The sequence below is a fragment of the Enhydra lutris genome, unplaced genomic scaffold, assembly GCF_002288905.1.
Source record: "Enhydra lutris kenyoni isolate GAN:26980312 unplaced genomic scaffold, ASM228890v2 scaffoldscaffold3, whole genome shotgun sequence".
NCBI lineage: Eukaryota > Metazoa > Chordata > Mammalia > Carnivora > Mustelidae > Enhydra > Enhydra lutris.
In genome coordinates this window covers 53,180,789-53,202,078 of record NW_019154087.1, presented here as the reverse complement: position 1 = coordinate 53,202,078, position 21,290 = coordinate 53,180,789, and the positions used below count along the sequence as shown (strand labels likewise).

Below are 21,290 nucleotides of genomic sequence, written 5' to 3'. Positions count from 1 at the left end.
ATGATATTAGAGCAATTGCAGTTATTTTTGAAGACATTAAGCTAAGCAATTATTTTCACTAACTCTGATGTTGCCAAATATTGTCCCCACTGCTTTATGGGAAATACTGAAAGTTTGTGATGCATTGTTAGTTCAATGAACTTACACATCATTTGTGGAGATAAAATTTGTAAAGTTAGAACTTCAAGATAAAAATGCAAACATATATCATGTTATACACTGTGTGCTCTAAAAAGAGAGAAAAATGAATATCAGAAAGAGAAAGACTTTTGTAAGAATACAAATATGAGCTTAGTTTCAAGAATAGAATTTTTAAAAATGCAAACACACACACGCACACACACACAAGCTTCTTCAAAACAAATTTAAATATATAAAGATACTTCCACTTAAAAATATGCTATCCTCGGGGCGCCTGGGTGGCTCAGTGGGTTAAGCCGCTGCCTTCGGCTCAGGTCATGATCTTGGAGTCCTGGGATCGAGTCCCGCATCGGGCTCTCTGCTCAGCAGGGAGCCTGCTTCCTCCTGTCTCTCTGCCTGCCTCTGCCTGTTTGTGATCTCTGTCTGTCAAATAAATAAATAAAATCTAAAAAAAAAAAATATATATACTATCCTATTTTGATACCAGATATATATGAGTTCAAGTGTAAAATCCAACACAATCTAACCCTTTGCCTTGGGCAAGTCATTTCATCTCCTTGTGCTTCAAAACCTGCGAACTATCCATATAAGAATGTATAGTGAGGATTAAAATTAAGATAATGTATTTAAACAATTGGAGCTATCATGTTTTTCTATTGCTCCTCATAGAACCAATTATTTTAGCATAGAGAAAACACACAGTAAATATGTTGTTAGTAAATATGATACAAATGAAAATTTTCTATCTTACCCTGAAAATTGATAGTCTGTTATTTTAACCTTGTATGAATTGTAAAGTATTCAAAGTAGGAAGAGAAAAATCATGTACCAAGTATGTTATTTTTAGAGATAATGGCTTCTTAACGTTAATATAATAAATGATTTCTTTTCAATAACATTGCTTTTAAAATAACTTAGTTCTTTTGTTACAGGAGATAACTGCAAGGCCACTGAATACAGCAAGATGAAAAATATGCTTTTAGATTTACAAAATCAAAAATATATTACACAAGAAAATGAAAACCCTAACGGTGATGACATATCTTGGAAGAAGTTGTTGGTGGATCGAATGTTTAAATATTTTGATGCTGACAGTAATGGACTTGTAGATATTAATGAACTAACTCAGGTATGATTCATGATTGAATTAACAAGTTTATTTAAATGTATCATGTATAATATTTTTACATCTGTGTGAATTTATTCTGTATTAATAAAATGTATGTTTAATCTGTATTATTTGAGAGTGTGGACAAAACATACTTTTAAGGGCAACATTTGATTACTGTTAAATAACAAAGATTCAACTGAGTAAATTTGAAAGATTTAATTGGCTTTATTAAACAAAATTGAATTGGGCAACATCCCATTTGGCAAATAGAGGGGTGCTGGGGCATTTGTACAAGATGGAAAGTTTTTGTAGAAGGAGAGTGGGGCAGGAAAATTATTATCAAAAGAGAAAGGTTGTTCTAGATAAGGCCAGTTTTCCTTAGGGGAAAAGCATGGGCTATTATCATGTAGATTACATCATCTTCTTTTGGGGGCTTGAAAGGGCCCAGGTGGTAGACTCATTGGTGCTAATTGAAAAAATTCATGATGGACTATTAAGACTACATTTCTGGAAGAGGTTGAACTACAATTAGTTTATTAGCTTATTATAATTTAGTTTATTAAGACATGGCCTAAGTGATGCCATTTTAAGATTTTTTGTTTGTTCGGTTGGTTTTTGGGTTTTGGTATTGTTTTTCTTTCAACACTAATCTATCAGCAATAAAATTTCAAGTAACATTTATATGATATTTTGTAGTTTAAAAATCAGTAACTACTTTTGATAGGTTTCTATACCTTAAATACCTAAAGGAATCACTAGTTCTTTATCTTACAAAATGTGTAAGAGATCTTCAGATCTACTCTGGAGCTTTTGTAATGTTTGTCTATTAGTCAATGAGAACTTGTGTACCCAATCTTTAGGGGAATTATTCATCAGCAATTAAGCACATCTATAACATAATGTAAGTAAATCATTTAGGAAGTTACTAAATTACTTTGTTTCAATAACCAAAGATTAATTAGGATACAGTCAATTTAGGTCAAATATTTAGTCCACCTTATTAAATTTCATTTATTTGAAAATTGTCATCAAAATGAAAGATGTAATGAGAAACCAATTACTAAAAAGACTATTTGAATAAACAAAGGTCTATTTAGATCATTTTGGAAAAACAGAAATGCTTTTATGTGTGTGTCATGGAGAAAAACTAGTTTGAAGGAAAATGTTAACACAGATTCAAGAAACTAAACTAGTTTAGAAAGTAGTAGAAATGTAGAATAGGAGACACAAGACTTCTTCAAAAATTATACAGGTTTTAGGGAGTAATGAAGAAAAGAAGCCAGTCTAGGGTGAACAATCTAGGAAAATGGTGATAGCACTGAGGAATTTTGCTGACTTCTTGATAATCCCTATAGTGACAATGTTGAGGTGAATTTTGCTGTAGTACTTAGCAGTTAATATAGTTATTAAAAAAAAATCCAGTAGTCTATAATGTCATGTCATTCATCTCTTACGGTTAATTTCATGGTTTATTTTAAAAATCTGACATTGTGGAATATTGGTTTTATCCTGCAAAGATTTCTAAGATTTGGAATAGTGTAACTTAGTTTAGAACTTTATATCAAAGTAACCGTAAGTAAATTGATTACAGTTCTTGTCATTCTAGTTAATTAAAATATATATCATTTTCATTATCTCCTTTAATCCAGACTGCATTTATTGACTAGTTACTAAATCCAGGCATTGGGATTTAAAGAATCAAAATCTGGAATTTTAGGTAAAATTAATTAAATAAAATAAATTTTAAAATTAAATAAAAGTAAAATTAATTAAATTTTATAATTAAAATACCTATGTTATCATTTCCCTCATGATTTATTTTTCAAGAAATAAACTGTAGAATTTTATATTTACAGTAATGATAAGAAATTACTAGTTAATTAAAATGAATTTATAATTGAGGCATATCACCTTGATCTACATAGACTTGACATATTAGAATAGATTGTGCTTTTTGCTTTTGTTTTTATTTTATATATTCTATATGTAATATAATATATGTATTATGTATGTAATACATATATTATTTCTATATATATTGATATATATTTCTATAGATATATATATTCTATATATATATCTATAGAAATATATATATATTTCTATAGATATAGATATATATATATATATTCTATATATATTTCTACACCACTGTAACCATTGATTAGTTACAAAACATGCTTTGACCAAATCCAGTTATTATCATAGTAGCTCCATCTAAATCCAAATGGAAAACTTCTCCTCACTAGAAAATGGCCGTGCCAACACTTCAATTATACCTGTTTCAAGTTTCTGCCACACCAAGTTTGTATTTATTTCCTAGGGCAGCCTTAACAAAATAATGCAAAGTGGGTTTCTAAATCAACCTTTCTCTCCATTTAGCATCTAAAATCAAAGAGTTGGCTATACCATGCTATCTCTGAAATATCTGGAAGAAGATTCTTGCTTGTCTCTTTCAGTTTCTGGCAGTGTTAGGCATTCCTTGGCATTCATTGGCTTGTAGTAACATCCTTCTGCTTCCATAGTCACATAGCATCCTCTCTGTGTGCCTGTCTTCCCAACACCTTGCCTTTTCTAAAGAACACCAGTCATATTGGATTAAGGAGCCACCCTACTCCAGTATGACCTCATTTCAGGTTATCTAATTACATATTTAACAGCCCTATTTCCAAAAATATATTACATTCTGAGGCACCAGGATTAAGACTTCAAAATATCTTTTAAGAAGATACAACTCAACCTATAATAAAGTTCATCTGCTACAAAATTAATTTTGTTTTCTCTGTTCCCTTGCTCTGGATTTGCTGTATATCTGAAAAGTACTCTTCCAATTCATCTGAAAGTTATCCTCAGAAACTTTATATTCAGAAACTTCAGAAATTCTTTTATATCTTGGATCTACATGAGGTAAATGCAAGGAAAGTTCTGGGAGGTTTACTAACATCCTTCTGAATACATCCCATACCACATTAAGTCATTTCCACTTTCAGCAGTGTATTGTGAAAATATCAGTACCTCATCTGTAAGTAATCAACTATGAAATAAAAAAAGGAGAACAACAACAACAGAAGGTTATAACAAACATGCTTGAAAAAATGGAGTGATGGATGCCTGGGTGGCTCAGTTGGTTAAGCAACTGCCTTAGGCTCAGGATATGATCCTGGAGTACCAGGATCAAGTCCTGCATTGGGCTCCCCGCTCCACAGGGAGTCTGCTTCTCCCTCTGACCTTCTCCTCTTTCATGCTCTCTCTCTCTCAAATAAATGAATAAAATCTTAAAAAAAAAAAAAAAAGAAAAGATAGAATGAATACCTAGATACGTATAGCACAAGTATTGTTTTTGACTTGTGTCTTTTGGGGTTACAGTTACTCTTTAAGAACTTTTTGCTAAATATTATAACCAATAATACATATGGCTTTATTAATAAACTTAGAAACATATAATGTCATAATTTAAAATGGAATTTTGAAATAATTTAACTTAGAAGGATAAAAAGGGAAAGGATCTTAATGGTGTCTTTTAATAATTTACAAGCTATTATTAGTAGAAATATAATACATAGCTCTAAGAAACTGCCAGTGACAAGGAAAAATTAAAGAATATAATTTGGCTTTGAGGTTTTACAATTGCAGCATGAGAGCTGGCTGCATACATTCTATTTTTATTCCACATAATGAATATATATTCTAGAATTTTTCTTGCAGATTTTCAAGTAAATTAGAACCTACAGGCCTTTCTAGTTGAGAGTGAAAATGAATAAAAAATGTAGTAGATAGGGGCACCTGGGTGGCTCAGTGGGTTAAAGCCTCTGCCTTCAGCTCGGGTCATGATCCCAGGGTCCCGGGATTGAGCCCCGCATCTGGGATCGAGCCCTGCATCGGGCTCTCTGCTTGGCAGGGAGCTTGCTTCTCCTCCTCCCCTCTCTCTGCCTGCCTCTCTGCCTATTTGTGATCTCTGTCTGTCAAATAAATAAATAAAATCTTTAAAAAAAAAATGTAGTAGATAAAAGGAATAGGATCCTTAGTATCACAGCTAACAATTTGTCACAGCAAGAAAATATTTACTAAAATAAACTGACCACTTATAGAAATAAATCTTGTTCAATACATCTCTTCAACACTCAACCTTAACATAATCTGTAACTGCACATTTCATCCTTCAGTCTAAGGTCCATTTTGTATGTTGAAAATACCCAATTATAAGATATAAATTTATAGCAAAGTGAAGTTTTAGATTTTCAAAAGAATTGTGTTTTACTAAGTTAATATATTCAGTGATAGTGCTCTGGTAGATTTGCCATTGGTAACAGAGGATCTGGAAGAGTTAAAAAAGGTAATAACAGAAGAAAAGAAATCAAGAAAGATTAAGATGTATGCATTTCAAAAGACCAAAAGAGAATGTTACAAATGGAAGGGCATGAGTGGTTCTAAATTGATAAAGTCCTAGAATTTTTTTTTTCAAAATAATCTTTTTTTTATGACCAAAGTGTAGTAGATAAGAACTTTGTTTTATAGAGCCTGGGTTCAAATTGCATCTTTACTACTTACTACCTCTGAACCTTTGGCCAGTTACTTAAACTTTCTGTGACTCAGTTTTCCTTTCTATATATTGACAATAATACTAGTCCTGACTGTGTAAATTTAATATAATATTTATATCATTTACAATATATATGTTTCTTAGGAACATGATTAGCACACAGAAAATACAGTGTGTTAGCTATAATTATATTTTCAAAGCTAACTTTCATGTGATGACACAGATGATAATGTAAGTAAAGAGAACACATATACTTAAGTTATTGAATGAGTGATTGAATAATATTTCCATTATGATCATCCCCCTTTGCATTTTTTTTAATGCTTACACTTGGATGATAGGTGATAACAACTTAAATACCATTAGGTCACAGCCATTATGACACAGAAATCTACATACACATTATTAAACATACAAAAATTTTAATACCAACTTTTATAATGAAAATAAAAATGGTCTGGGGTACCTGGTGGCTCAGTCAGTTGAGCATCCAACTCTCAATTTCAACTCAGGTCATGATCTCAGGGTCAGGAATGGAGCCTGTGTTGGGCTCCAGGCTCAGCAGGGAGTCTGCCTGAGATTCTCTCTCTTCCTCTTACTCTGCCCTTCCCCCACCCCATGCACATGCATGTGCACACTCCCTCTCTCTCTAAAATAAATAAATAAAATATTTTAAAAAAATAAAGAGGGGTGCCTAGGTGGTTCAGTTAGTTAAGTATCTGACTCTTCGTTTTGACTCAGGTCATGATCTCAGGGTCATGAGGTTGAGCCCAAATGGGGGTCCCTGCTCAGTGGAGAATCAGCTTGAAAATTCTTTCCCTCTGCCCCTCCCCCCGCTGACTCATTCTTTCTCTCTCTCTCTCTAAAATAAATAAACATTAAAAAATTTTTTAAAAAAAGAAAGAAAAAAGTTTCCTGCAGAAGAAAGAAATAGTTTTGGTTTTCCCAAGAAATTAGAAAAAATAAATGATGGCGTGTTTTTATTTTGCTCATCTCATTTGAAGTACTTACATATTTGTCAGCATGAATTGTTAAATCCTGAGTACTATGTTATAGTAACTAATAGTAATAGTATTAATAATAGTAATGATACTTACTTTATTGCTATAATCTAGATGTCTATGTCCCCTTTGTGCTTCTTTTTGAACTCTACAAAAATTTTATGTATATACATGTATAATTTTATATATATATATACATATATGTAAAATTTATGTATTTGCAAGAAGCAATGTAGACTTGCTTGAAGATGTGTAAGGGAGATATAGGGTGTTTACATCACAAATTACTTAAATCCTAAATTGAAATCCAGTTTAGATGAAGCGTTTTGTACACTTTTCTTTTCCTTGTTCTTTGTCCATGATATGCTTTGCATTTCCTACACCATAGATTCAGTGCCTAAATCTCTCTCTCAGCCTGGGGTTCCAAATGCTTTATCATGTAAAACAGTATGTTCTATTTTATATTCTCCTGAATTTGTATGACAAATACATCACATTCCACAGTTGCCAATATCCATCCTTTTTAAAAAACTAATGACAGGTTATAGGATATAATACCAACATCAAAAACCAGTATCTATCATATTCTTCTCTTTAGGAGAAATACATCATCAGTCTTTGAAATGTAGGGAAATTCCTAGCCTCTGCCTTGTGCCTTACTTTTTATACTCTCAGAACCTAATTAAGTCCCGTATCTCTCTCTTTCCTCAAGTGTATGGCCCACTTTCAGCATTTGGGTGAGGATTTCTGTTCCCCAAATGATATGGAAATGGATAGTAGGGAAAGTGTGTTATTTATAAACTTTGTTGTTTTATAGGAACAGAACAGATTACCATTGACTCCCTCCCATATAAGTGTCTTAATTACTGTATGACAAAGGTAGTATTTCAATCACATTTAAATATTTTTGTGCATTTTGTCTTTAAATATCTATCCTCTCTTTATGGAAAACAGGTGAATGGGCAGTTATTTTGTTGTAGAGGTCTGTATCTTTTCCCAGATCCACGCTATAGTGTCTGGATTCCATTCACAATGAGATTATTAAACTGAGTAGTCCTTGCTGGTAACTAATTCTGTATACTAAAGGTAAAACCAAATGTTCTGACTTTTTCTGAAGACCATTTTGATAAAGTGTGAAACCTTATTTGTTTGGTGTTCTACCTTAGCTCAACTCCCCACATCTAAGCAAATTTCTGAGGTTCATCTCTATTATCTGTATCTCTCTCTCTTTCTTTTCTTAAATTATCTTCCCCAAAAGTGAGAACTTGATGCTATCTTTGGATCTATGGTGAAATCTGAGCTTTACTGATGCTTGCTTCAGTGAAAATCATTCTTATAACAATATGCTCCACATTGGATTATCATATTCCAATGTATGATTCATAGAATGATAGCTTACTGCAAAAGCCTCAACAAATATAAAAGTATATTTTTGCATAGCATGATCACAAACCTGATATCTCTCCCAAGTGTTATATATATGATTAGTGTAGTCAGGTGCTCAGCTACATAGTAACATATTTGTGGCTTTCAAAACATATTTTCTCTACAACAGACCTGAATGTGTGATGGATGCTTGAAATAAAGATTTCAGGATGAAGTGACCAAAGGTATGAATATATTCCTCCTGGCCAGTCTAGCATGTAAGGAAAGGTCACTAGAAGTGTGAAGGTTAATGATCATTTATTGTTTAAAAAAAAAAAAAGTTGGGGGGTGGATCAGAATGGTTCTGGGTGGTTTATTCATATGTATAGTGGAACCACTAGGGATATTAAAAGAGTTAAGGTAGGCAGAAAGATTGTGAATCAGCAGCTAAATTTATTTGTGAATTATGGGGAGAGAATGGAAGAGAATTATGTGGCTGAATGGCCCGAGATTCAAAGAAGTAGGTCCTTTCTCTCTCTCTCTCCATCTATCCATCCATCCATCTCTCATTTTTTATCTATCTAATGAAGACAGGTTTAGGAAGCAGAAAAAAATCCAGAAGTGCCAAGAGGGAGCCATTGAGTTATTGACCATCTTTCTTGCTGAGATAGAATGGATATGAGAGAAAAATTGGCCTCTGATTGTTAAAATTATTAGACAAATTGTTTTCTTAAGGGGTAGTCAGAATTCTTAAAGTTAATGTGGTGAAGAACATGTTTTTATAAGAAATGGAAGATAAAAGAGAGTTTTCTGATCAGAGAGCAGGATTTCCAGAGGTCACTATGTTGGGTTTGAGTTGGAAAGGAATGGAAATTCAGTCAGAGAAGGAAACGTGCATAGCAATATGGAGAATTCATAGGGTCACAGAGCTAAACCAGGGTATGAAACACAAAGGAAATTGTCCAGATTGTCCCTTAGAGGGGAATGGACAACTTTGTCTTGCACTGTGGTCTCAAATGTTGGGTATTTAGGGTAAGATGAAGGGACTAATAAGCAGATTTCACCTGGCAGAATGCACCCTTGAATTTGTTAGCAGTGTTGAAAGGTAAGCTGAGGCATCTTAAAATTTTAAGAATTTATTTGGGCAAAAATCTATTTGAATTGGACTGTGCCAAACTAGCAGTGGTTAAGATGCATTCTGCTGAGGGGAGCTAAGGGAAACCTTTTCTAGAGAAAAGGAGAAAGCAAAGTAAGGAAATCATTGATTGGCTGTTGCTTAAAGCATACTTGGCTATTTGTGATTGGTTGTCAGTTTTGAAAATTGAGGCATTTAAGGCTTAGATATTGGGTTGTTTACATAGAGGCCAGAGCATTAGATCCAACTCAGTCTAATGGCTTCCTTGTTTAACTTAATAGTAGTAAACATAGGGTTCTTAAAGTGAAGTAGTGCTAACAGCTTGGAAAATCTACTCCTTCGGCCTCTCCCTATTTCATAAAATAACCACCGGTAGAATTTAAGTAAGCAAAATCATTCCCTTGTGATTCTGAGTTTAAATAAGCAGCTGTATTGAGTATATTGATTTAACTCTTTCTTCATTTAGATTTTGTCATCTTAATAAGCTGATTCACATTAGGCATGCATATTAGAATGAAATATTTCCCTAATGTGCACACATGCCAACTCTTTATTAAAATAATAAAAAAAGCTACTTGTTCGCAGGATTTAGATTATTATGTTATACATATTTGACTTAAAAAGCTATTTGCTCAATGACTACCATATGTGAATACATTTACAAAATTAAATAAAAAGCAAGAATAAGACCAGATATTTTTAAGCTATCAGAATGGGCATGGCAATGATGTTTTTGCAACTTTTGTACATATAATTTTCTTTAAAAATTATTAGAGCTGTTATATAGGGAATGGACAATTAATCTTTATTTTGAGTTGATGAAGCCTATTACAATTTTCAAGATTTTTTTAAAAGGTTCTGGTATCTAGTCAACATATTTATTTACTATAAGATTGGTAAGAATTGTTTTGTCTAATAGATAAAAAGCTATTTTAGTGGGAACAAACTAAATGCAAATAAACAAGCTCTGGATAGAGAAGGGAGATAAGTGAGGACTTCCAGGGAATGCCATGGTAATTAATCCTATTTAACATTTTAAAGCCCCATAAACCTTCTGGTAGATGAAATAAGGTAGCAGAAACCAGGTGTTTGACTTAGAATGGCAGTGGCAATGCCAGTAGGTAGATCTTTGTAGTACTGGCAATTTCCTTTCAAACTCTGAAGATTTCAGAAGGGTAATAACAGCAACAGTTAGCACTTAACAGAGAAAGGTAAGGCTTGTGATTGTTTAGTTGCAGCTTGAGGCTACAATTAAGAAACAGGACTTTCAATCCTATCTGGAAACATTAGTAAAGAGTTTCAAGTAGTCTTTTTTTTTTTTTTTTTTTTTTTGCTAAATGCTTTTCATAATATGCACAAGACAATTGGAAAATTTTTAAAAAATTATTTTTAAAACATTTAAGCATATCATTTATAGAATCTTTCCTTTGGAATATTAATATGCATTTAAAAACGGGGAATTCACATTCAGAAAATCCCTATGAGTCATTTAGAATGCCTTAAAAATAAAATATTTTTCTTCCCATTAATGTTATCTCTTCAGCAGGTCCTTCAAAGAATTAACTTTGACCCTATTGATTTTTTAAATGTTACAAAACCTAGAAAAGAACTTAAAAGATGTTAATTAATTTTTATGTAAACCTTTTCTTGTAATACACCTAGTTCAGGATAACATTGGTTATATATAGTTAAACAATTATAATCTGTAATATTAATTATTTACTCTCTGTCCTTTCACTTTGTCTATTTTTTGGAACACTGTTGACAATCTGTAATTATGTTGTTTATTTAATTATTTGATTTCCTGTTCCCACTTATCTTCTCCAGAAAATTAATTCCATGAGGACAAAGGCTATGTCATTCTTATTTACTACCATATCTCCAACCCCTAGCACAGTTCTTGGCATATGTTTGTTGTTACAAAGGGAAAGACAAGAGGAGGGGGTGGGGGGAGGGGAGAAGCAGAAAGGTAGTGTACAAGGAGATGTTCAGAGAACCAAGCAGTAGAGAAGCCAACCCATCCATATCAAGTGTGTAGGAGAATCTTAAGGATAATGTCTGAAGAATACATATTTCTAACAAAGTATATTTATTTCCTGACCCCTCAGGCTTTGATGCAATTTGTCAAGTAGAGAGTGAATATAACTTCTTCTCCTCAACTTCACAAATGTGATGTACTTTGTATAAACAGAGGAACACTGAGCTCTGATCTACTGGATCACTGTGACTGTGACATGGTCGTGATTAGTTTGAGGAAAAATAGCTTGCAAAGGATCAGGAAGAGCTCAGCCTCTGATGTGCTCTTGAACAAATGATTGGTGTGTCTTTCCATGAGTTTACTGTTGCTGTTTTTCTGTCTCACCAAGGAGAATAAAGAAAAAGACAGAATTGGAAGATTCTACTCCATTGTCCTTCTATACCCTCACCCCTCATCACCATGACCTGACTTGAGACCATCAGAACTGATCCCATATACTTTTACCTCTTTTATGAGAGTCAGTATAATAATCTTTGGTTTCTAAGTCATGATATATGCCCAGAAAACTAATATCCACACATCTCCACAGCAGGGAAACAATCCTCTCCACCCACCTCTGGCATTTTCTTTTTTTCTTTCTAGTTTTATTTGTCCTCAAATAAGTTATTGTCTGATATACAATATATTTTACTTATGTATTTATTTGTTCCCCCTTTACTAGCATATAAGTTATACGTGGGAGGGATCTTTATCTTGTTTTCAGAATCTAGGAGTCTGGCACACAGTAGATAGTCAAAAATGATTTGTTGAATAGATATCTAAATAAACAAATGAAAGAGAATAATGAGGAGAATTGTTTACTTTGGGAGGAACTGGGTGTTTTGTTTTTATTTTTGTTTTTGTTGTTGTTTTTGAACAAAAAAGAATATAATACAAAAACACTGAATCATCCCTGAGTTATTACAATTCCTCATGCAACCTTGACAGTTCTATTACTTTGAAATTAAATATGTATCCCCTCTGGGATGCTGTGTATCTGAGCTCCCTGGATGACATACATTCTACTAATACTTCTATTTTGTCATACTGACTCTAATCTCTGTGGAACCCAAGATTCATGAAACTTGATTTTTTTTTTTTTTTTTAAAGATTTTATTTATTTATTTGACAGAGAGAGATCACAAGTAGACAGAGAGGCAGGCAGAGAGAGAGAGGGAAGCAGGCTCCCTGCTGAGCAGAGAGCCCGATGCGGGACTCGATCCCAGGACCCTGAGATCATGACCTGAGCCGAAGGCAGCGGCTTAACCCACTGAGCCACCCAGGCGCCCCAATGAAACTTGATTTTTGATCATTAAAGAATGTGAGACTCTTTGTCTTTTAGCCTTAGAGAGTTCACCAAACACTGGTAAATTTGGGAAAAACACTCAATATTTTACAGTAGATAACCAATGAAATTATGAGTTATCTCCTTAATTAAATCTTCATTGTAGGATATGTAAGATATATAAAAAAAATTAAAAATACATATATATATATGTATATATATATATATATGTATTTTTTTCACAATATATTCAGTGAGTGTGGCTCTGTCATGATCACCAGGTGAAAAATAACACATGTGTTTTGGGAGCCTAGACAGGGAAGCTTTCAGAATCAGTGCCAGACATAAATAAAGGAAATGCTGGCAGCTATGAAAGCCCTAAAAGTTTGGATCCCTGTGTCAAAGAATGCTTAATGTATTTACTGTACACTTGGGAAGGAAATCTGCTTACTTTCTTGCTGACAGACATTTTGATAAGCTTATCAAAACTCTAGATATCTAAAGCAATTGATCCATTGAGACACTTTGATAAGCTTATCAAAACTCTAGATATCTAAAGCAATTGATCCATTGAATGAAAGGTCATAGGAAAGTATCTCTCTCTTTTGGAATACCCCAGACTGTACACAGATCCATTAGGAAACCTAAAGGGCAGAAGAAGTTACTAGGAAATATGTTTTAAGTAGGCTGTTTTTTGACCAAAAAATGGAATAAATGAAGAAAATATGTACTTGAAATTTTGATGATAAGAATCACCTCTCTCCCGTACATGGACATGGTCCAATATAGGTGAACAGAGTTGGGGTTTTTTGCTTTTCGTTTTTGGCTTTAAAAAACTTCTAGCCAGGACCATTTGTTTTGCTAAGGCACACTCATTAGAACACATCCAGTTTACGTTGTACAATCATGATCAAATGAAGACCAAGATCAAATCAAGTTCTATCTAGTCTTATGCTGGCATTCAGGGAAAAAAGGTAGAAGTTCATTCTCTTTGTCTAATACATGACTTAATCTGAGTAAACTATTAAAATAGAAAATATGAAACAGAAAATGATGAAGATTTTTCTCCAGGTTTTTCCATCTCCTTCTCTTTATGAACATGTATGAGAATAAAAACCACTAAAATATATCCTTAAAATACGTGACCAAAACCTGGTGTCACTTCATCCTTAAAATCACCGCAATGCTTGCATTGTAGTTCTTTAGGAAGAGCCTCGTGAGGTCAGATGAAATACGCTGCCCCCCTACCACCCGGGAAAAAGTCATTTTCCATGATCTAACAAATAACAGATGGAAAATGACGGGGAGCTCTGTTGCTTTCTAAATAGAAAAGCAGTATTAGTTTTCTCACTGGCTTATGGGAGAGGTGGCTTCAGCCATGAGGTAGTTTTGTTAATGCCTCCAGCTGGACTGTGCAAGAGTGTAGGGCTTAATAATCTCTCTCAACAATATCTATTTATGCGGATCAATTAAAGCAGATAAATGTTTTGCCTGGCACCCCCCGCCCCCAAGGCAGCAAATACGAACTTCACCAATGAAATGTGAATACATTGCACAAGAGTAGATAACTCAGTATATTGTGGAAGTTCTGTTTGGCTAGGCTCAGGTGGCTGGGACTGGAGGGGGCTGGAGGCTCTAGGGACCCTTATGCTAAGCTCCATCCTCAGAGCTACCTCTACAGCTCATCCATGCTTAGGAGTAACGGAACTTTTAACATGGGACTGTTCCCAAAAGGGTTATTAAAAAAGTAGTTCAATAGCATCTGAGAATCTTTAGAAGTTGGTATTGCTAATCTGCCATCGATCTAACAAAGGAAGTCTGAAGCATACTGCTTTCTCAAAAACAGTAATACATCGTGAATACACAGCAGTGCCTGTGCAAGCTGGTGTGGAAATCGGCAGTGAATTGTTTGAATAAGAAACACGTTACATTAATTTTTTTTTTTTTTACTTTAAATGATTTACTTTGGAGTGCACATTATGTGTGGTCTTGCATCTATATGAGTATGTGTGTGCATGTTTATGGACATACATGCATGTGTGTGTGTGTGTGTGTGTGTGTGTAATCTTCAGGGTAACCATGAGAGATAAGTGTTGCTATCTGCAATTTCTAATTGAGGAAATGTTCAATGGTTTGCCAGAAATTATAGAAGTGGCCTTGGCAGGAGCAGAACCCAGACCTGGCTGAATTCAAGAGCCTGCATTTTCTGATTACATGGCACTGCCTTTTAAAAAACACACACTATAATGTAAAATACTGCCTCTGTATGTGGGAGACTATGAAAAGCCATGGACACAGTTCTGCAGCCCCCCAGATAGACAGGAATGTTTGAAAAGTCTTGAGGCTCTTTTATTTGAGAGGCAATAGTTAGAGCAGTTGAGTATAAAAAAGCTACAGCTTCAGTCCATAGGACAGAGCACGGAGTAGAAAGGCAGTTTGATGATTTTTCTCACTCACACTTGGGTAGATTTTCATCATCAATTGGAGCATTAATTCTCTCTGGCTCCTGGAAACAGTTATTTGCTTAATAGCTCTTTTGTGACCCCGGGAGTTTACGCACAATCCCAAATGGCTTAACTTCCAGCTGAGGAGGAGTTTAGGCAGAGAAGAAGAAAAAAAAAAAAAAAGCTAACTTCATTTTTCACAAATAATTTGGAGTGAAAATTGGAACAAACAATCTCACTATTTTTGTTGAGAAAGAGTCCTGTTTTATTTTGACAGAGGTCACTGAGACGTAGGAGGCAATTTTCATGTGGAGATAGTTCCTTGAGTCAGTGTAAATGGAGCAAAGAAAATGAGTAAAATACAAAACGTCCTTGTAAAGTTCAGATTTTTCTGGGTCCTACTGTGAAATTTTTGTATTAGAAAGTTAGGACTAAATTCTAAGTACCTATCTGAACTTTTTAACTTTTTATCTTTGGAATGGTTAAAAATAATTGTCCAGTAACTGAAAATCTGGATTTTTCATAGGTTCAGTTATTTGCCCTATTGCAGACTTAAAATGATCTATTAAATGATTATTATGTATAATGAATTATGCTATAGAAATGTTAAGAAGGTTATAATTGTATGGTTTCATTTTCCTGTCAGGTGATAAAACAGGAAGAACTTGGCAAGGATCTTTCTGATTGTACTTTGTATGATCTACTGAAATATGATGATTTTAACTCTGACAAGCACCTGGCTCTTGAAGAACTTTATAGAACATTCCGTGAGTATAATATCCATTCTCTAATTCTTCATTCTTTTTCCTGTTTCTTTGCACAATACCATGTGTTTGCTTGATCTCAGAGTACAAGTTGTTTTTTTTTTTTTAAGAGAAGTGATATATAAGTAAGATAATTTAAGTACTTAAATGTTGTTGAAATATATGTAAAAGCTAAGGAGTTTAATGATTCTAAAATGAAAAACTGGGAATACTTGATAACCCTAGATATCCGTTCTTACTGATTTTAGTTGAAAACATTAATTCCACAATGTTGTTTCTAAGGTTTGAAGTAGGAGCAGTACTTGACTGGCTTTCACTGTATGTCAAAACCAATTTAATTATTTTCACAGTGACTTTTTTGTTTTTACACTATTGGAAAACTAAAGCAGATTCCTAGATAGAGTTTACATTATGGTAACAAGCATAGGAATGGAAAAATTGTATTTATGTTAAGGTGTTTGGTATAATGTTAAGGTACTTTGGAATAATTTATATATATTTCAATTGCTTAAAGACTTCTTTTTTAATTTATTTTATTTTATTTTATTTTTTATTTATTTATTTGACAGATAGAGATCGCAAGTAGGCAGAGAGGCAGGCAGAGAGAGAGGAGGAAGCAGGCTCCACTGTACACTTGGGAAGGAAATCTGCTTACTTTCTTGCTGACAGACATTTTGATAAGCTTATCAAAACTCTAGATATCTAAAGCAATTGATCCATTGAGACACTTTGATAAGCTTATCAAAACTCTAGATATCTAAAGCAATTGATCCATTGAATGAAAGGTCATAGGAAAGTATCTCTCTCTTTTGGAATACCCCAGACTGTACACAGATCCATTAGGAAACCTAAAGGGCAGAAGAAGTTACTAGGAAATATGTTTTAAGTAGGCTGTTTTTTGACCAAAAAATGGAATAAATGAAGAAAATATGTACTTGAAATTTTGATGATAAGAATCACCTCTCTCCCGTACATGGACATGGTCCAATATAGGTGAACAGAGTTGGGGTTTTTTGCTTTTCGTTTTTGGCTTTAAAAAACTTCTAGCCAGGACCATTTGTTTTGCTAAGGCACACTCATTAGAACACATCCAGTTTACGTTGTACAATCATGATCAAATGAAGACCAAGATCAAATCAAGTTCTATCTAGTCTTATGCTGGCATTCAGGGAAAAAAGGTAGAAGTTCATTCTCTTTGTCTAATACATGACTTAATCTGAGTAAACTATTAAAATAGAAAATATGAAACAGAAAATGATGAAGATTTTTCTCCAGGTTTTTCCATCTCCTTCTCTTTATGAACATGTATGAGAATAAAAACCACTAAAATATATCCTTAAAATACGTGACCAAAACCTGGTGTCACTTCATCCTTAAAATCACCGCAATGCTTGCATTGTAGTTCTTTAGGAAGAGCCTCGTGAGGTCAGATGAAATACGCTGCCCCCCTACCACCCGGGAAAAAGTCATTTTCCATGATCTAACAAATAACAGATGGAAAATGACGGGGAGCTCTGTTGCTTTCTAAATAGAAAAGCAGTATTAGTTTTCTCACTGGCTTATGGGAGAGGTGGCTTCAGCCATGAGGTAGTTTTGTTAATGCCTCCAGCTGGACTGTGCAAGAGTGTAGGGCTTAATAATCTCTCTCAACAATATCTATTTATGCGGATCAATTAAAGCAGATAAATGTTTTGCCTGGCACCCCCCGCCCCCAAGGCAGCAAATACGAACTTCACCAATGAAATGTGAATACATTGCACAAGAGTAGATAACTCAGTATATTGTGGAAGTTCTGTTTGGCTAGGCTCAGGTGGCTGGGACTGGAGGGGGCTGGAGGCTCTAGGGACCCTTATGCTAAGCTCCATCCTCAGAGCTACCTCTACAGCTCATCCATGCTTAGGAGTAACGGAACTTTTAACATGGGACTGTTCCCAAAAGGGTTATTAAAAAAGTAGTTCAATAGCATCTGAGAATCTTTAGAAGTTGGTATTGCTAATCTGCCATCGATCTAACAAAGGAAGTCTGAAGCATACTGCTTTCTCAAAAACAGTAATACATCGTGAATACACAGCAGTGCCTGTGCAAGCTGGTGTGGAAATCGGCAGTGAATTGTTTGAATAAGAAACACGTTACATTAATTTTTTTTTTTTTTACTTTAAATGATTTACTTTGGAGTGCACATTATGTGTGGTCTTGCATCTATATGAGTATGTGTGTGCATGTTTATGGACATACATGCATGTGTGTGTGTGTGTGTGTGTGTGTGTAATCTTCAGGGTAACCATGAGAGATAAGTGTTGCTATCTGCAATTTCTAATTGAGGAAATGTTCAATGGTTTGCCAGAAATTATAGAAGTGGCCTTGGCAGGAGCAGAACCCAGACCTGGCTGAATTCAAGAGCCTGCATTTTCTGATTACATGGCACTGCCTTTTAAAAAACACACACTATAATGTAAAATACTGCCTCTGTATGTGGGAGACTATGAAAAGCCATGGACACAGTTCTGCAGCCCCCCAGATAGACAGGAATGTTTGAAAAGTCTTGAGGCTCTTTTATTTGAGAGGCAATAGTTAGAGCAGTTGAGTATAAAAAAGCTACAGCTTCAGTCCATAGGACAGAGCACGGAGTAGAAAGGCAGTTTGATGATTTTTCTCACTCACACTTGGGTAGATTTTCATCATCAATTGGAGCATTAATTCTCTCTGGCTCCTGGAAACAGTTATTTGCTTAATAGCTCTTTTGTGACCCCGGGAGTTTACGCACAATCCCAAATGGCTTAACTTCCAGCTGAGGAGGAGTTTAGGCAGAGAAGAAGAAAAAAAAAAAAAAAGCTAACTTCATTTTTCACAAATAATTTGGAGTGAAAATTGGAACAAACAATCTCACTATTTTTGTTGAGAAAGAGTCCTGTTTTATTTTGACAGAGGTCACTGAGACGTAGGAGGCAATTTTCATGTGGAGATAGTTCCTTGAGTCAGTGTAAATGGAGCAAAGAAAATGAGTAAAATACAAAACGTCCTTGTAAAGTTCAGATTTTTCTGGGTCCTACTGTGAAATTTTTGTATTAGAAAGTTAGGACTAAATTCTAAGTACCTATCTGAACTTTTTAACTTTTTATCTTTGGAATGGTTAAAAATAATTGTCCAGTAACTGAAAATCTGGATTTTTCATAGGTTCAGTTATTTGCCCTATTGCAGACTTAAAATGATCTATTAAATGATTATTATGTATAATGAATTATGCTATAGAAATGTTAAGAAGGTTATAATTGTATGGTTTCATTTTCCTGTCAGGTGATAAAACAGGAAGAACTTGGCAAGGATCTTTCTGATTGTACTTTGTATGATCTACTGAAATATGATGATTTTAACTCTGACAAGCACCTGGCTCTTGAAGAACTTTATAGAACATTCCGTGAGTATAATATCCATTCTCTAATTCTTCATTCTTTTTCCTGTTTCTTTGCACAATACCATGTGTTTGCTTGATCTCAGAGTACAAGTTGTTTTTTTTTTTTTAAGAGAAGTGATATATAAGTAAGATAATTTAAGTACTTAAATGTTGTTGAAATATATGTAAAAGCTAAGGAGTTTAATGATTCTAAAATGAAAAACTGGGAATACTTGATAACCCTAGATATCCGTTCTTACTGATTTTAGTTGAAAACATTAATTCCACAATGTTGTTTCTAAGGTTTGAAGTAGGAGCAGTACTTGACTGGCTTTCACTGTATGTCAAAACCAATTTAATTATTTTCACAGTGACTTTTTTGTTTTTACACTATTGGAAAACTAAAGCAGATTCCTAGATAGAGTTTACATTATGGTAACAAGCATAGGAATGGAAAAATTGTATTTATGTTAAGGTGTTTGGTATAATGTTAAGGTACTTTGGAATAATTTATATATATTTCAATTGCTTAAAGACTTCTTTTTTAATTTATTTTATTTTATTTTATTTTTTATTTATTTATTTGACAGATAGAGATCGCAAGTAGGCAGAGAGGCAGGCAGAGAGAGAGGAGGAAGCAGGCTCCCCGCTGAGCAGAGAGCCTGATGTGGGGCTCGATCCCAGAACCCTGGGATCATGACCTGAGCCGAAGGCAGAGGCTTCAACCCACTGAGCCACCCAGGCGCCCCGCTTAAAGACTTCTTAAAATTGATTATATGTGCTTTATAAAAGGGAGTTATGAAGATGACCTGGCTTTAAAAAGTTACCTACTAAGTTATTCTTTAAAAATAATTCAAAATGGAAAGACTAGGAGACAAAAATGAGAAAGGAAAGATATAGGAGATGTATGTAAAAATTAAATTAACTGGCTGGTGTTTGAAAATCACCAAAGAATCAAAGTTCAAAAGGATTTAATTTAGCACTGAAACCAGTATTTTTTATATCTATCTACCATCTATCATCTATCTTTAATATGTTATATGTATACACATGTATATGTTACTTTCCAGAAAGGCAGGAAATAATATATGTGCTTGGTGTGAAAAGATCTCTTTTGAATCATACCTCTGCCATCTATCAGTGGTCTAATATTAGAGAAATTAATTAAATTTCTGAAAATTCATATAAACAAGGGTAGTAATTTTCTTGTCATATGATAATTTTATGTTAAACATTAAATTATATGGTATGTAAAATTTGGTGCACGTAAAACAATATATGTGAAATAGTTGCAGGTTACAAAGCTTTAAGGCAAGATATCAGTATGCTCTTCAGATTTAATTAAATTTCATTTCCATTTTAGATTAAAAAGCAGGATCACAAGGGAGGACAACTCCATAAACAATCTCCTAAAAGTATGTCACAAGGTGAAACTCTATTTCAAAGTTAACAACAAGAAAGCAGTATTATTATTCTGTGTTTGTATGAAGAAATTGAAGTACAGAGAAGTTAAGAATTAAGTGGCTGGGGGCACCTGGGTGGCTTAGTGGGTTAAGCCTCTGCCTTTGGCTCGGGTCATGATCCCAGGGTCCTGGGATCGAGCCCCACATTGGGCTATCTGCTAAGCAGAGAGCCCACTTCCCCTTCTCTCTCTGCCTGCCTGTCTGCCTACTTGTGATTTCTGTCAAATTAAAAAAAAAAAAAAAATCTTAAAAAAAAAAAAAAAGAATTAAGTGGCTGAGTTTATTATTAAACCTCTGTCAGACTATGACGTATATGTGCTTTCCACAGAACTTCACTCCATAATAGTCATTAGTTTGTGTGCTCATGGTGGCAAGGAGAAGGTATTATGGTTTATCAAGAAAGAAATTATATTTATATTATTTTATATTTATATTATATTAATACCATCCTATTATATTATTATATAAAGACTATATATGTATATATATATAAATATATATATACACATATATGTATATATATATATAAACATTAGATACAAGATAGAAGGGATAAACATCATAAAAAGACCTACATAAGGAGAAGAGCAAATGAAACAAGATGGGATTGGGAGGGAGACAAACCATAAGTGA

General features: G+C 34.0%; 1 protein-coding gene across 3 annotated transcripts in view; it reads left to right on the top strand.

Annotated features, from left to right (window-relative positions):
- LOC111156442 (follistatin like 5) overlaps nt 1-21,290 on the top strand; it is a 764,534-nt gene that overhangs the window by 388,541 nt on the left and 354,703 nt on the right. For all 3 annotated transcript variants that reach the window (XM_022517356.1, XM_022517373.1, XM_022517364.1), the window contains 2 exons: nt 1,074-1,270; nt 15,686-15,806. In XM_022517356.1, coding sequence (XP_022373064.1) covers nt 1,074-1,270; nt 15,686-15,806 — 318 coding nt within the window. The remainder of the gene's footprint in view (nt 1-1,073; nt 1,271-15,685; nt 15,807-21,290) is intronic.